At 35.2% G+C, this 17202-nt stretch overlaps 1 protein-coding gene across 1 annotated transcript; it reads right to left on the reverse strand.

Moving 5' to 3' along the window:
- Nucleotides 1–266: 266 nt before the first annotated feature.
- LOC131166240 (uncharacterized) lies at nt 267–16836 on the reverse strand. The gene is made up of 2 exons (XM_058124593.1): nt 16166–16836; nt 267–494 (listed from the first exon to the last, which is right to left on the reverse strand). The coding sequence occupies exons 1-2, from the start codon at nt 16735–16737 to the stop codon at nt 482–484; spliced, it is 585 nt and encodes a 194-aa protein (XP_057980576.1). The 5' UTR covers nt 16738–16836; the 3' UTR covers nt 267–481.
- Nucleotides 16837–17202: the final 366 nt, after the last annotated feature.

A 17202-nucleotide genomic window follows, 5' to 3' on the forward strand; every position in this document is an offset into this window, starting at 1 on the left:
CATCAGTTTTACAGAAAATTAGGATGTGATTACCGACTTATTGGAGATGACTATGCAAGCATGGTCATGAAATTGAGCATGGGATGTATGATTATGTTGTGCAATGGGTGTTTATGTATGAGTGTAACTTGTGACGCCCAAATTTTTGTATAATTTTTTTTTCAATAATAAATGAACTTTCACTTGTCATAAACAACATCCATAAATCGGCCACGTTAACTATTCTACTATCATTCATATGACCCGACCCGCATTGGGTACCAGGTAAAAAGTTATTTTATTTATATAACATAATAGCGAAAGTTAATACATACTTTACAATCAGAATACAATACCCAAAGTATCAACACAAATATATACATCACCATAACAGACACAAAAACAACCCAATTCTAGGGGAATTACACCTTCCCTAGTCCAGAAACTCACCCTATGTGTCAGGGTCCCAGCTTCCTATGATCACGGAGTTCTATCACTTGGCCTATCCCTGTTCCCTGAAAAATTTAGATAATTTGGATGAGACACATTTTAGTAAGAAAGAATAAATTATTTACAGTGTGAGGCCATATAAATTCAGTTATAATACACTTTACTTTTCAAACCATCGTTTCATCTGAGAAAACACACTGAAGTTCCTAAGAATAGAGAAGATTACCCGTCCATATAGGTAGCTTCCCTATACCCTAACACGTTATGCAATCAGGTATGACCACATCTGATATCTATCAAGGCACTCACCTTACTCAGTAAGCTCCTAAGAGGAGAGTTTCAATTTGTCTCAATTATTTATATTATTAACTCACAATTTCATTTTTCAATTTTATCATTCTCTATTTCTCAATTTCCATTCTTTCTTTCATTTCTCATTTTATCCAATTTTATCATTCTTTCACTTCCCGTTTCCATTTTTATTTTCCGGCTCATGAGTATCCTTAGTATCAAATGCCAACATCGCGTCTGTAACTCATGGCCACCCTAAGGATCTTTTTATCCACGTCATGCTTCCCCCCATGATCAAGGTTGTACGGCCCGAAGGCTGGATCTAATCGCGGTTAGCTGATCTGGTTAGATCAAAATATCATATCGCGCCAATAGTACGACTGGCCGACCTATAACCCTGATCTGTACTCAGGGGGCCCAACAACCCTACAAAATGGCTCAGTCAACTATCATGCTACACGCTCAAAGAGTCCGTGTGGTTGCACTATCACCACTAGCAATGATATTGGCATTGGCACATAACCGCAATCATTATGTGATATTGGCATTTCATCAATCATATTCTAGTATATCACAATTCAGTTCAATATAAATATTCTCATCATTTTCTGTACACATTTCATCATCTCGTAATAATATATATCATATTTCACATATTTTCACATTTTCCCCAAATACTCATATCAATAATTTGTACAAACTCATTTCTCATGCAAATAATTTTCTCACATATAAATACCACATTACATTATTTTCCACTAATCACATCAATCATTCTCATTTCAATATTTTCTTAGAAAATACACATCATTATATTTCACATTTTTCAATACATGTCATATGTCACACAATTTTCTTCTAATATTCATAATATATTAATTTCAGACTCCAAAGTATCACAAATTAATATTACTCGAATGCCACACAATTTATCTGACATTTATATCATAATAATTTTCAAGCTCATTTTCATATATTAATTCAAATGGTAATTCTAAAAATAATACTATAATTTATTTTACTTTCTTGGCTTACTTAGAGTCTCATTAGAACTCCAAATCCTACGCCCTTGGCGCCCAAAATTCAACTCCTGCAATTTGCATTTTTCCTAGATTAATTAATTCATTTCCCCAAAATACTACCCATCTAGCCTTCCCTAGGCCCCATGTACTCCAAATTAACATTTAAACCAATATTTGACACCCCCACTTAATTTTTTGAATTTTGCTTGCGGGTCCTAAAAAGACACCCACAGCGGCGCTTACCCGGGTCCTAAATTTTAAAAATTCTACTTCAACTCCAAATGCTCAACATTTTAGCATTTCTAAATTAATCCTAATTAATTAAAAATAAGCCCCTTAATACCCCCGTACCCCAAATTTGGGGTTATGCCCATGACGACCTCATGAGAATTCTGTCCCGCTAGACTTGTAGATAATCATCCCCAGATTCTCATGGTGATGTCCGTTCGTTAATCAGGCTTATAATTTGCAAGAAATTAAAGAAAAATAAGAAATTGGCTTACCCCTAGGAATACACCTACGCCGCTCCTACCATCGATCAGCTCCGGTAGAAATGACGACAGCGGAGAATGAAGATCAACGGTATCTTCTAATTCTCGATCAAGCGAGAATCCGTCACGTAACTAAGGAGAGAGGGAGAGAGAATGAGAGGAGAGAGAGAGAGAGAGAGAGAGAGAGACTGCGTAGGTCTCCTGCGCAGAATGCAATAGCAAAGGAAGAAGGGGGCAGGGAGCGACTCTCAAATTCATTCTTCAAGCTTTTAGCTTCATGAATAATAATAATAATAATAATAATAATAATAATAATAATAATAAATTTAATTAATATTAATAATTATATATTTTTTAATAAAAATAAATTTAATTATTATTATTTTTCTTTTCTTTTTTAAATTTAATTAACTAATTAATTAATTATTAATTTTTTTGGGAATCATTCTACTAATCTTATATAACCCTTTTTTAGGTTATTACATTCTCTCCACCTTATAAAAATTTCGTCCCCGACATTTGCAATTCATCTGCTTCCCATCCTTAGAGAAAACACTTCCAATTTTATTAATTACTCTCACTTATGGTGGAGAAACACCGTGCTTACAACGAGGGTTCTGGGAGATTACAACTATTTAAAATTCTCTCAAAACCATTCACATTCCAAAACTAGAAACTTTATCTATCCTACATTACACTATATAAATAAAAATATACAATATTACTCCATTCACTTTGACTAGCTCAACCCTAAACTCTATTGAATAAATATGGATATCTTTGGCGCATCTGATCCTCTAGTTCCTAAGAAGCCTCCTCAATGACATGGTTGCGCCACAAAATTTTTATCAATGGAATCTTTTTCGTGCTTAGTTTCTGTTCCTTCCAATCAAGAATCTGTACTAGCACTTCCTCATAAGCTAGAGTATCACCCAACTCCAGTGCTTCATAGCTGATCACATGGGAGGGGTCTGGGAAGTATTTTCTCAGCATAGAAACGTGAAATACGTCATGGATCCTAGACAGGACCGGTGGTAATGCCAATCGATAGGCAACTGGACCCACTCTTTCAAGAATCTTGAATGATCTAATATACCTAAGGCTTAGCTTACCCTTCCTCCTGAACCTCATACCACCTTTCAGCAATGCCACCTTCAGGTATACGTGATCTCTTACGTCAAATTCCAATTCTCACCGACGAGTATTTGTGTAACTCTTCTATCGGCTCTGTGCTGTTTGGATCTTGTCTCTGATGAGCCTGACTTTATCTTGAGTCTGTTATATCAGCTCTGACCCCAATATCTGTCTCTCCCCAATCTCATCCCAATATAATGGGGATTGGCACCTCCTGCTATATACCGCCTCATATGGTGTCATTCCAATGCTGGCCTAGTACCTGTTGTTATACGCAAACTCAACCAGTGGCAAATATTGCATCCAACGACCTCCAAAGTCCAACACATATGCTCGCAGCCTATCCTCCAAAATCTATATCGTCCTCCCTGTCTGCCCATCTTTCTAAGGATGAAAAATTGTGCTGAACGACAACTAAGAACCCATGGCCCCTTGCAAACTCTTCCAAAAATGAGATGTGAACTGTGGGTCTCTGTCTAAAACTATGGATATTGGGACGCCATGGAGCCTAACTATCTCCTAGTTATATAACTCAGTCAATCTGTCCATGGAGTAGCTAACTCTGATCGACAAAAAGTATGCAATCTTTTTCAATCGATCCACCACTACCCAAATAACGTCCTATCCATGCAACGCAAGCGGTAATCCTATGAAAAAATTCATCGCTATATGCTCCCACTTTAACTCAGGAATGTGGAGTGGCTGTAATGATCCCGCCGATCTCTGATGCTCAACCTTCACTTGCTGACACGTCAAACACTGATCCACATACTGGGCTATCTCCCTCTTCATGTTCCTCCACCAGAAGGACTCTTAAAGATCCATGTACATTTTAGTGCTACCTGGATGTACAGTATACAGGGACCGATGTGCTTCCTCCAGAATGATCTTCTTGATCTCAAGAATGGCAAGAACACATAACCTGGTACGGAACCTCCATCATCTGAGATGCTGAACTCTGTTTCCTAACCATCTTGTACCTTCCCCATAAGCTCTACTAGTTCTGCATCATTTCTCTGGGTTACTTTAATCCTTTCCTGTAAAGTCGGCTACAAAATCAAATCAACAATGAACGTCTGGTGATCGCCCTCTATCAGCTCCACACCAAGTCTCTCTAGATCCATCTGAATTGGATGTTGAATATCCACTACAGACATAGATGAATCCACTAATTTCCAACTCAAAGCATCAACGACCACATTAACCTTTTCTGAGTGGTAGCTGATAGTGCAGTCGTAATCCTTTATTAACTCTAGCCATCTTCTCTGCCTCATATTTAATTCCTTCTATGTGAAGAAATACTTTAAGCTCTTATGGTCAATAAATATCTCACACCTACCCCCATATAGATAGTGCCTTCAAATCTTCAGTGCGTAAACAACCGCCGCCAACTCAAGATCATGGGTAGGGTAGTTCTTCTCATATTCTTTCCATTGTCGTGAGGCATAGGCTTTTACTCTCCCCCATTGCATCAATACGCATCCAAGCCCTTTATGGGACATCACTATAAATTATAAACCCCTCTTCTCCTAAAAGAATCATCAATACAGGCGTAGTGATGAGTCGCTATTTCAATTCCTATAAGCTCTGTTCACATTCATCAGACTACTCAAACTTCACTCTTTTCCTGGTCAATCTAGTCAATAGACCTGACAATATAGAGAAACCCTCAACAAACATGCGATAGTACCCAAACAAACCCAGGAAACTCCTGATCTCATGCCCATTCTTTGGTTGTACCCAATCTACTACTGCCTCAATCTTACTCGAATCAACATAAATACCACTCCTGGACATAATGTGTCCAAGGAAGGTAACCTATTCCAACCAGAACTGGCACTTCTTGAGCTTCGCATATAGCTTCTTCTCTCGCAACACCTGCAGCATTATACTCAAATGCTCCTCATGCTCCTCAGGGCTCTTCGAATACACTAGTATATCATTAATAAATACTACCACAAACTGGTCCAAGTATTGGTGAAATACCCAGCTCATCAAATCCATAAACACTACAGGAGCATTCGTCAAACCAAATGGCATAACTAGAAATTCATAGTGACCATACCGTGTCCTAAATGCCGTCTTCAGAACATCGTTCGACCTGACTTTCACCTGATGATACCCAGAGCGTAAATCTATCTTTGAAAAGATCTGTCCCCTATAACTAGTTAAACAAATCATCGATATGCGAGAGCGGGTATTTATTCTTGATAGTCACTTAGTTTATTTCTCGATAGTCGATGCACAACCTCATTGACCCATCATTCTTCCTCACAAATAAAACTGGTATTCCCCAAGGTGACAGACTGGGCCGAATAAACCCCCTATCTAACAATCCCTGGAACTATTCTTTCATTTCTTTCAGCTCTGCCGGTGCCATTCTATACGGCGCCTTCGAAATTGGCGCTGTCCCCGGAACCAGATCAGAAATGAACTCTACCTCACGATCAGGAGGTAGTCTCGGTAAATCCACGAAAAATACATCAGGAAAATCCCTCACCACAGGGATCCCCCCCACCCTTAGCTCCCTTTCTAATACTGCCTTCACACATGCTAAATATCCCTGAAAGCCTTCCGATAGCAACCTACGTGCCTGAATAGTAGACTATAATTGAGGTGGGGTGCGCACACATGATCCCACGAATCTGTACTGCTATCCCTCTAAAGGTCTGAATACTATCCCTCTTTTATGGCAATCAATGCTAGCATAGTGGACAGCTAGCTAGTCTATACCTAAGATTATCTCAAACCCATGCATCTTTAAAACCACCAGATTAGCTAACAAAGACCTCCCCTGAATATCCATTGGATAGTCCCTGAGTATCTTTCTACATATCCCAACAGCCCCAGTCGGCATACCAAGAGAAAAACTAATATCTAACTGCTGAGACTCAAACCCACACAACTTAACATAATCTCGGTCGATAAAAGAATGAGTCACCCCAAAATCAAATCAGACAGTAGCTATAAATGACAATATTGAAACCATATCTGTCACCACATCTCCCCGCCACCTCAACATCTCCCGGCGTCAGTGCATAAACTCGCGCTGGCATAGTATTCCTCTACTGTCCACCTCGAGGTGTCTGATGGCCTCCTCTATATGGTCGAGGAACAGCTGCTATCGCTGGCGGTGCCTGACATTTCCTCGCGATATGCCTAGGCTGGTGGCACTGATAGCAGACAATCTCCTTCGCTCAGCACTCTCCTAGATGCCTCCTCAAACATCTGGGGCATGGAGGGAGCATCTGTCGACCCTATATTGCTCGCTCTCCTCCTCCCTATCATCGTCCCCCTATGCTATCATATTTTCTCCACGGCCCTCGACTGGACCCTGCCTAAAAATCAGAAGGCACGGGCCTCTTGCTCTGGCTCTGGGCTACTGCACCTCTCTGTATGCTGTTCTCAATCATCGCAGCACTGTCCGCTATCTCCAAGAAGGTCTGAGCTCGGAAACCAACCACCTATTCATACAAGTTCTGTCTCAGGCCCTCCTCAAACTTCATTGTCTTCCTCTTCTCATCTGGAACCATATACGGGGCGAATTGGGACAACTCAACAAACCTCCTTGCGTACTACTGCACCACCATAAACCCATATGTCAGGTCTAAAAACTCTAACGCCTTCACACTCCTGACCATAGTGGGAAAGTATCGCTTAGAGAAAATCTTCCTAAAGCGACTCCACATCATCACTACAGGGTCAGGCCTCTGCTCCTCAAGTAATCTCACTGACCTCCACCAGCTCTTCGCTTCCCCGGTCAATTTAATTGTAGGAAGTAACGCCCTCTACTCATCTGTACATGAGAGGACTATCAGTATATCCTCTATGTCCTGGACCCAATTCTCTGCTACCAGTGGGTCCGCTCCTCCAGCAAAAGACGGGGATCGCATACGCATGAACTGCTCAATCATGCAGCTGCGCTCTCCTGAGCTCCTATCCATCTCAGCCATCACCTACTGAGTAACGCTACGCAACACTGCGTCTGGGTCTACACCACCCATACTAGAAGGTCCTACTCCATCACCTCCCACACTCGTGTTACTGTTCCTCGGATCCATCCTGTAAAGGAAGCAACTAATCTCAGCATGCAATTACTATCACACAATCATACACTGGAATAACTCATAAATTATTCTTCTATCCACATCCTTAATCCCCATTTAGGATTCACCCCTACCACTCAGAAACAAGACCCGATAATAGTATCCATGGTTTTCCTGAAATCGTCACCCCAGGAAAAAAGACAGAAGCAACCGCGGTACTCCTGTCTCTAGGCTGCAAGATAGAACCATAAATTCTTACCTCATCCTCAAATGGCCGCTGACTCACATTTCAATCTACCCATCTCCTATTCCCCTCAAAATCCACTCCTATGCTCTGGTATTGTATTCCGCTGTCCACTAAAGTCTACAGAACCTGGCAACCCAAGCTCTGGTACCAAACTATGACGCCCCAATTTTCGTACAATTTTTTTTCCAATAATAAATGAATTTTCACTCGTCATAAACAACATCCATAAATTGGCTACATCAACAATCCTACTATCATTCATACGACCCGACTCGCATTAGGTACCAAGTAAAAAGTTATTTTATTTATATAACCTAACAGCGAAAGTTAATACATAATTAACAATCAGAATACAATACCCAGAGTATCAACACAAATATATACATCACCTTAACAGACTCAAAAATAACCTAACTCTAGGGGAATTACACCTCCCCTAGTCCAAAACTTCACCCTGTGTGTCAGGATCCCAGCTTCCTATGACTACGGAGTTCTATCACCTGGCCTATCCCCGTTACCTAAAAAATTTAGATAATTTGGGTGAGACTCATTTCAGTAAGAAGGAATAAATTATTTACAGTGTGTGGTCATATGAGTTCAGTTATAATACACTTTACTTTTCAAACCATCATTTCATCTAAGAAAATACACTGATATACACATTCTCATAATCATATAGATATACAATACAAGCTTTTATAAGCTTTAAAATCATTTCTTAAATTCAATAATTTCCAACACATATTTACCGCAAAGTTCTTGAAAATAGGAAAGATTACCCGCCCATACAGGTAGCTTCCCTCTACCCTAACACATTATGCAGTCAGGTATAACCATATCTGATACCTATTAGAGCACTCACCTTACTCAGTAAACCTTCAGGCGGAGAGTTTCACTTCGCCTCAATTATTTATATTATTAACTCACATATTTCAATTTCTCAATTTTATCATTTTCTATTTCTCAATTTCCATTCTTTCTTTCATTTCTTATTTTAGCCAATTTTATCATTCTTTCACTTTCCGTTTCCATTTTTATTTTCCGACGTATGAGTATCCTTGGTATCAAATACCAACATCGCGTATGTAACTCATGGCCACCCTAAGGATCTTTCTATCCACGCCATGCTTCCCCCCATGGTCAAGGTTGTGCGGCCCGAAGGCTGGATCTAACCGCGGTTGGTCGACCCGATTAAATCAAAATATCATATCGCGTTTGTAGTACGACTGGCCGGCCTATAACCCTGATCCAGACTCAGAGGGCCCAACAACCCTAAAAAAATGCTCAGTCGACTGTCACGTCACACGCTCCAAGAGTCCGTGTGTTTGCACTAACACCACTAGCAACCGTACCGTGCTCAATATCATAACCATCCATCAGGGTTCACTACCACATACCCACAATCATTATGCGGTATTGGCATTTCATCAATCATATTCCAGTATATCACAATTCAGTTCAATATAAATATTTTCATCATTTTCTGTGCACATTTCATCATCTCGTAATAATATATATCATATTTCATGTATTTTCACATTTTCCCCAAATACTCATCAATAATTTGTACAAACTCATTTCTCATTCAAATAATTTTCACTCACATATAAATACCATATTTCATTATTTTCTACTAATCACATCAATCATTCTCATTTCAATATTTTCTCAGAAAATACACATCGTTATATTTCACATTTTTCAACACATGTCATGTGTCATACAGTTTTCATCTAATATTCATAATATATTAATTTCAGACTCCAAAATATCACAAATTAATGTTACTGAAATGCCACACAATTTATCTGATATTTATATCAGAATAATTTTCAAGCAAAATACAATATGCTCATTTTCATATATAAATTCAAACGGTAATTCTGAAAATACTACAATAATTTATTCTACTTTCTTGGCTTACTTAGAGTCTCGTTAGAAGCCCAAATCTTACGCCCTTGGCGTCCAAAATTCAACTCCTACAATTTGCATTTTTCCCAGATTAATTAATTCATTTCCCAAAAATACTACCCATCTAACCTTCCCCAAGCCCCATGTACTCCAAATTAACATTTAAACCAATATTTGACACCCCTACTTAATTTTTTGAATTTTGCCCGTGGGTCCTAAAAATACACCCGCGGCGGCGCTCACCCAGGTCCTAAATTTTGAAAATTCTATTTTAACTCCAGATGCTCAACATGTTAACATTTCAAAATTAATCCTAATTAATTAAAAATAAGCCCCTTAATAACCCCCATACCCCAAATTTGGGATTATGCCCACAACGACCCCACGAGAATTCTGTCTCGCTAAACTTGTAGAGAATCATCCCTACATTCTCGTGGTGATGTCTGTTCGTCAATTAGGCTTATAATTTGCAAGAAATTAATGAAAAAGGAAAAATTGGCTTACCCCAGGAAATACGCCCACACCACTCTTACCACCGATCTGCTCCGGTCGAAATGACGGCAGGAAGAATAGAGTTCAACGGTATCTTCTGATTCTCGATCGAGCGAGAATCTACCACGTAACTGAGGAGAGAGGGAGAGAGAATGAGAGGAGAAAGAGAGAGAGACTGCACAAGTCTCCTGCGCAATTGCAATAGCAAAGGAAGAAAAGGGGGGCGGCTCTCTTAATTTCAATCCTGAAGCTTCTAGTTTCAGGAATAATAATAATAATAATAATAATAATAATAATAATAATAATATATTTAATTAATATTAATAATAATATATTTTATTAACAAAAATAAAAATAAATTTTAATTATTATTTTTTTTCTTTTCTTTTTTAAATTTAATTAACTAATTAATTATATAATTAATTAATTAATTAATTTTTATTTTTATTTTTTGGAATCACTCCACTAATCTTGCATAGCCCTTTTTGAGGTTATTACATAACTAGTGCAAACATACGTATAAACAGGGACATGAACATGCATGCAATCTATCGTGCATGACTATGCGTGAAATTATGCATGAATGCAATGTAACCTAAATAACTACTTTGCGAGAATTTTGGAAAAATCCCTATCGGCTAATGAAATGTTTCATGATTAAGCCGACCATTGATAGACCATTAATTCAATTCAATTACTCCATCAACCATTCATTTCCTTGATGATGGTCCATGTACCTTAGATTCTACGAAAGATTAGGTTATGACCTGGGTTTGGGATTAACTTGGGCGAGTCAACCCTTTGGGTTGGTTCAATGCAGTCTTGTGGACTTTGATATGCACTTGGACCTCGGGTGTTTCAAAATATGGGCTTCAAGCTATTCTTTGATTAGTCGAGGCCCGAGTTTAAAGAGAGTTGGGCTTGAATTGTTTTAAAAATATTGGCCTAGATTTTTAAGTAATAGGGCCGAAGCCCCCTTTTAAAATATGAGTTTGGCCCTTTTTGAAAATCAGGCTTGGGTCGGATTTTTTTGTTTAGAAAAAAGTCGGGCCTAGATTTGTTTTAAAAAGAGTTGGGTCCAAATTTTTTGAAAAAGATTGGACCAACCCATCTTTTAAATGCTTAGGCCAAGTTCTTTATTTTTAAAAGAATGGGTTGCGGTCTCACTGTTGGGTTTTTCCAGAATATTGGCTAAGTGGTATGGATGCCTAGAATGGATACAAAATATAAGACATATTACAAAGTATCTAAAAACATATATACAAAAGACTCAATTACATAATATGAAGAAGGATGTGGCTTTTGTCCCAACCCCAGGTAGGTACACCTATTTTACAGGGTTTCTTCATTACTCTACCCTAATTAGGGAAAACTATAGATAAGTATGTGTGGGTAAGCTCTATTCCCTATAGACAACAAATTCCCAGCCTGAACCCTATCTTAACCCAATGGGTTTGGACAGAGTTTAAACTGAGCGGAGTGGTTCACGTGCCCCCAGGACCTTGTCCCATGAGGGCTAATGGTACTATGCTCCTTTCTAATCTTAAAGGGTGAAACTCGGGTAGAAGGCTAATGAAAATGTGTGAATTTATAAGCTTAGCCTAGTCCCTCTACCCCAACCTTTATTACATGCTTATTCAAATAACATATTCACAAGTAATCACAAGCTTATTCTATAACAATGGAAACAAAATATTCACAATTAATCACATGTTTATTCAAACAATAAAAAAAATAAAGTGTTTACAATCAATCACATGCTTATTCAAAATATGAAAACAAGATATTTATAATTAATACACTTATTCTAAATATTTGAAAACAAAATATTTGCAATTTAAAAAAAGATTTGGAAACAAAATATTTGTAGTTAAAATTTGGAAACAAATTATGTACAAATAAAATGCTTTTAAAAAAATTTGGAAAAAAAAAAAACATTTGTAATTAATAAAATTTGGAAACAAAAATATTTGCAATAAAAAATTTGCAAAAATATTTGCAATTAAAATTTTCTTATCTAAAAAATTTGGGAATAAAATATTTGCAACTACTATGCTTATCAAAATAAATTTGGAATGAAAATATTTGCAATTAATATGCTTATCTAAAAAAATTGGGAAATAAAATATTTACAATTACTATGCTTATTTAAAAATTCTAGAAATAAAACATTTACAATTAATATTCTTATCTAAAAAAATTTGGAAATAAAATATTTGCAATTACTATGTTTATTTATAAAATTTAGAAATAAAATATTTACAATTAATATTCTTATCAAAAAAATTTTGGAAAGAAAATATTTGCAATTAATATGCTTATCTAAAAAATTTGGAAATAAAATATTTACAATTAATATTCACAAAATGATGAACTAAAAGATTTATTAAATTTGAACTCGGGATAATTTCTAATTAATTACTAGCTCGACTCTTTAATTTCCCTAGTGGAGTCAGCAAGCTGTCGTGATGTCCCAGAATGCGAGTGCCCCAGGGTCGGCGAAATAAAAATTATTTTATATTTTTCAGGAAAAAAAAATAAATATTAGAGTCACCACTAACCTTTTAGTGTAATTAGAACACTTGATTACTACCCAATTAAGGGTAGAATCAGTCTACGTTACCAAAGCTGGGATCGGGAGTTCGATTACGCAAGGAGAAAGTACGAACACCCCCTACACGTCCATTCTTACGAATAGTACCTAATTTATTATGAAATTATCCCAAAGTAAATTTAAAAAAACCTCTTAGGTTACTCCTTTTGTGAATTTACAAATATACATGCAAAATAAATAAATAAATAAATTATACAAAAATATACGTAATATATATATATATATATATATATATATATGTATTCCATAAGAACTGAGATACGTGAAACTTAAAAAGCTTATACCCTTTTTATTGCAATCATAGGGATGAAAATCAAGAAAATATTTTATAAAAATAAATACCATAGTACATATGAAGCCAAATAACAAAAATACTAATAATAATAATAATAATAATAATAATAATAATAATAATAATACTATGATAATGCTTCATGCCATAATGATAATAATAATAATAATAATACTATGATAATGCTTCATGCTATAATAATAATAATAATAATAACACCTAACACACAATATAATAAAAAGTACTAATAATAGTCATTATGATGATACACACATCTAATATCCTATAAGTACAATCATACTAATATGGAAATATTTAATCCCCACGTAAATAATATATACGCATTGGAAAGAGAAAGAATAAAGTTATGGAAACCATTCAAAGAATGAATCTACTATGAAATATACGCATTAATAATAAATAGATATGCCATAAGATGGAAACGCTAAAAACAAATATGGAAATAATATTATGGACTTCCTAAAATTAATTCACAAGCTATTCGGAAGTGACTAAACCCTAAACATATAACATTGACATTAAACAAACATTATAATAACAAAAACCCTAAATAATTACAACCTTGAGCATGAATAATACTTACTCAGCATCTATTGTTAAATATTGTACCCTAATTTATTAGTAAGCATAGTGAATGCCCTATACATTAAAACTTGAGTAAATATTAGAAAGAAGAAAAATACTGCAAAAAATAAATTGACGTCAAATATATACATATATATATAACCTAAATAAATATTATTACAAAAAAATTGAAAAATCCTACAAAAAATAAATTGACATCAAATACACACACACGCACACCACTACAAAAAATCAGGATATTAGTAAAGGATCAAATCCGTCACTAATACTTATAAATTCGCCACTAATAAGTGGCGAATTTATAAGTATTAGTGACAGTTTTAAATTAATTGTTATATCTGCCGTTATTACTAACTATTAGTAACAAATTTAAAATTCGTCACTAATAATACAGTAGTGACGGATTATAATCATCACTAAAACCCTAATACCGTCACTATAAATTATACATCAACTCTACTCAAATTCGTCACTAATAGTACAGTATTAGTGAAGGATAAAAATTTGTTACTAATGGTAGGTGTCGCGACGTCCCGGGCGCACGTGTGCCCCGGGCGGCGAAATTAAAATCATTTTTAATATTTTCATGGAAAAATCATGGAAAAAGTCGGAGTCGCCACTAACCTTTAGTGCGATTAGAACACATGATTACTACCCCGTTAGGGGTAGAATCGGTCTACACTACCAGAGTTAGGCTCGGGAGTTCGGTTACGCAAGGGGAAGGTACGAGCACCCCCTACGCGCCCGTTCTTACGAACGGTACCTAATTAATTTAAAATTATCCCTAAGTTAATCTAATAATTCTTTAAATTACTCCTTTTTTTTATGAATTTATAAGTACATGTAAAATAAATAAATAAATAAATAAATAAAGATAATATATATATATATAGATATTCCCTCAGAGCTTAGGGTACGTGATGCCCGAAGGCTCATACCCTCGCAATAAAATCATAGGGATAATAATTAAGAAAATACACTCCCAAAATTTTGAAATTATATATAAAATTTTTATAGGAAAATACTAGTATGGGAGGTTTTAATATATATTAATAAGATAATAAACTAAGAAATTAAATTACCATAATACATGTAATAATAATAGGGATACATATATGCTATATATACTATATAATAATAAATTGTTTATAACACCTAATAACTTATCCTAATAATAAACCAACCTAATAGATAGTAATAATACACGCATCATAATAGTAACAATAATGTAACTCATATCATAATAATACTAAACTTAGAATAATAATAATAATGATACTACATCATACGTAATAATAATAACAATAATACTAATAATGACAATAATACACTACCATAGAATAAGATATTAACATCCGATAAATATAATAATAACAACCTGGAAATAATCAAAACCTTAAAGTTAATATTCGATATATACACATATGGAAACAATTAATCCCTATGGAAACAATTTGAACCCTAAAATAAATGTACAAAATGTAATAATTAATATGGAAGCAACTAATGTAATTATGGAAGCAAATCTACCCTAAAACTAATATGCAAAAGGCAAAATAATAAATATGGAAATAACTGAAATTATGGAAACGAATCGACCTAAAAATTAACATGTTAATAAACAACAATATATATTTAAAACAATTAATGAAATTAAGGCAACAAATCAATCCTAAATAATATATAATGATAATCGAAAACCCTATAATAATATAACTGCCCTATTATACAATCTCAATATGACAATAATGATAACCCAAAATATACAATATCAATACGACAATGATGAAAATCATAAAGTAACTATATAATAAGATCAACTAAATATTAACATGATAATTACAACAATAATAAACAATAATATCACGGGAATACATAATAGACAATAATATTACGTAAATATATATACATGCAAATTAGATATACAATTGGAATATTATAGCACTACAATAATAATATGAAAATATGTAAGCCCATATACAATAGAATGTGCATGAATATGCAAATAATTATATAAGGCAATAACAATAATATATATGCACATTAGATAATAACTACTAAATGACAACAATAATAATAGTACTCCAATAATATAATAATAGTAATAAGGACATACCAACAATATAATAATAATACTAACAATAATAAGTCAACAATATAATAACATTACTAATAATAATACACATATAATGTGAAAAACACCTTAACAATAAATACTTTACAACATAACGGTAATTATTTTATATAAACAGTGATACAGCAGAGTAAAAAATAAAAATAAAAAAATTAACATGGATATTAACATTAAAACCTTTAAACTCATATGATAACAATATAAACCTCAAGATTGCAATAAATATCACAAAATATGAACATGGACATTAAATTCTGAGACACATGTTGCAGGAAAAAAAAAAAAAAGTAAAATAAAATAAAACCTACAATAAAATTAAAAAAAAAAAAATGATCATGGATTATCACAAGAGGTATACCAACATTTAATAAAATAAAATAAAATAAGGTATATGTGCTGTGTGTGTGTCGGAGACATGCGTGGAGTGTGTGCGTGTGATCAGAATCAGAAGCTTACCTGGGGGATAACGCCGGAGTTGGGTGGTTGGTGGCTAGCCGTAGAGCAACGATGTGTCGTGTGGCTGGCCGTGGAGGGCCACTCGGGCTGCCGCTGGGAAGGTAGAACAGGTGCCGAAGTTGCCGCTGCTCAGGTTTGCTGGTTTGTTGCCGGTGCGACGCGGGAGGCTCGGTGAATGGAGGTTGGCGAGGAAAGGGTGGCCGCTGGTTCGTCGGAGAAAGAGAACGGCTGCAATTGAGAAGCTGCCGGAGAAGATGACTGGAGAACCAACACGAACAGCGAACATCGGAAAGAGAATTGAGGAAGAACGCTGTCGACGACTGGGAACTGGAGGATCTGGTGTGCAGATGCGAACATATACGCAACGACGGAAGAGAGAACAGATGCAGCAACAGACTGCGTAATCGCTCGGGCGGTGGACTATGGTGGTGCGTGGGTGAGTTGGTTGATGGAGTAGATGGTGACTGGTACGTGAGAGAGATAAGAGAAAGCAGGCTTAGGGTTTTCCTTTTGTTTTTTTCTTTTCCTGGTCTTCCCCTGTGTGCTGTGCGCTGCCCCCTCTGTGTGGGCATGAAGATGAGAAGAAGAAGGAGCCCTTTTTTTTTTTTTTTTTTCAGTTTTTGATTTGGCTCTTCTCCCGTGTGTGTTGTGCGTAGCCTCCTCCCCTAATGGTCTTGGAATGTGCCTTTTTAAAGGCATCTCTCCCTAAAACCCTAAAATCCTTTCCTTTTTTGATTTTCTTTTTTTCTTTTTCTCTTTTTTTTTTTATGCTTTTATTCCTATGGTAATAATGAAAGAGGAAATAATATTAATAATAATAATCATAATAATATCAATATCAATAAGGTAATAATAATAATAATACTACTAAATAGTAAATAGTAATAAATAATTATAGTAAAAATAAAAATAATAAAGATAAAATAATAATAATGATAATAATAAATAAATAATAGTGATAATAATAAATTACTTATAATAATATAGGAAAATAAATAATAATAATAATAATAATAATAATAAATAATAATAAAAAA

This window comes from Malania oleifera, chromosome 10, assembly GCF_029873635.1.
Source record: "Malania oleifera isolate guangnan ecotype guangnan chromosome 10, ASM2987363v1, whole genome shotgun sequence".
Taxonomy (NCBI): domain Eukaryota; kingdom Viridiplantae; phylum Streptophyta; class Magnoliopsida; order Santalales; family Ximeniaceae; genus Malania; species Malania oleifera.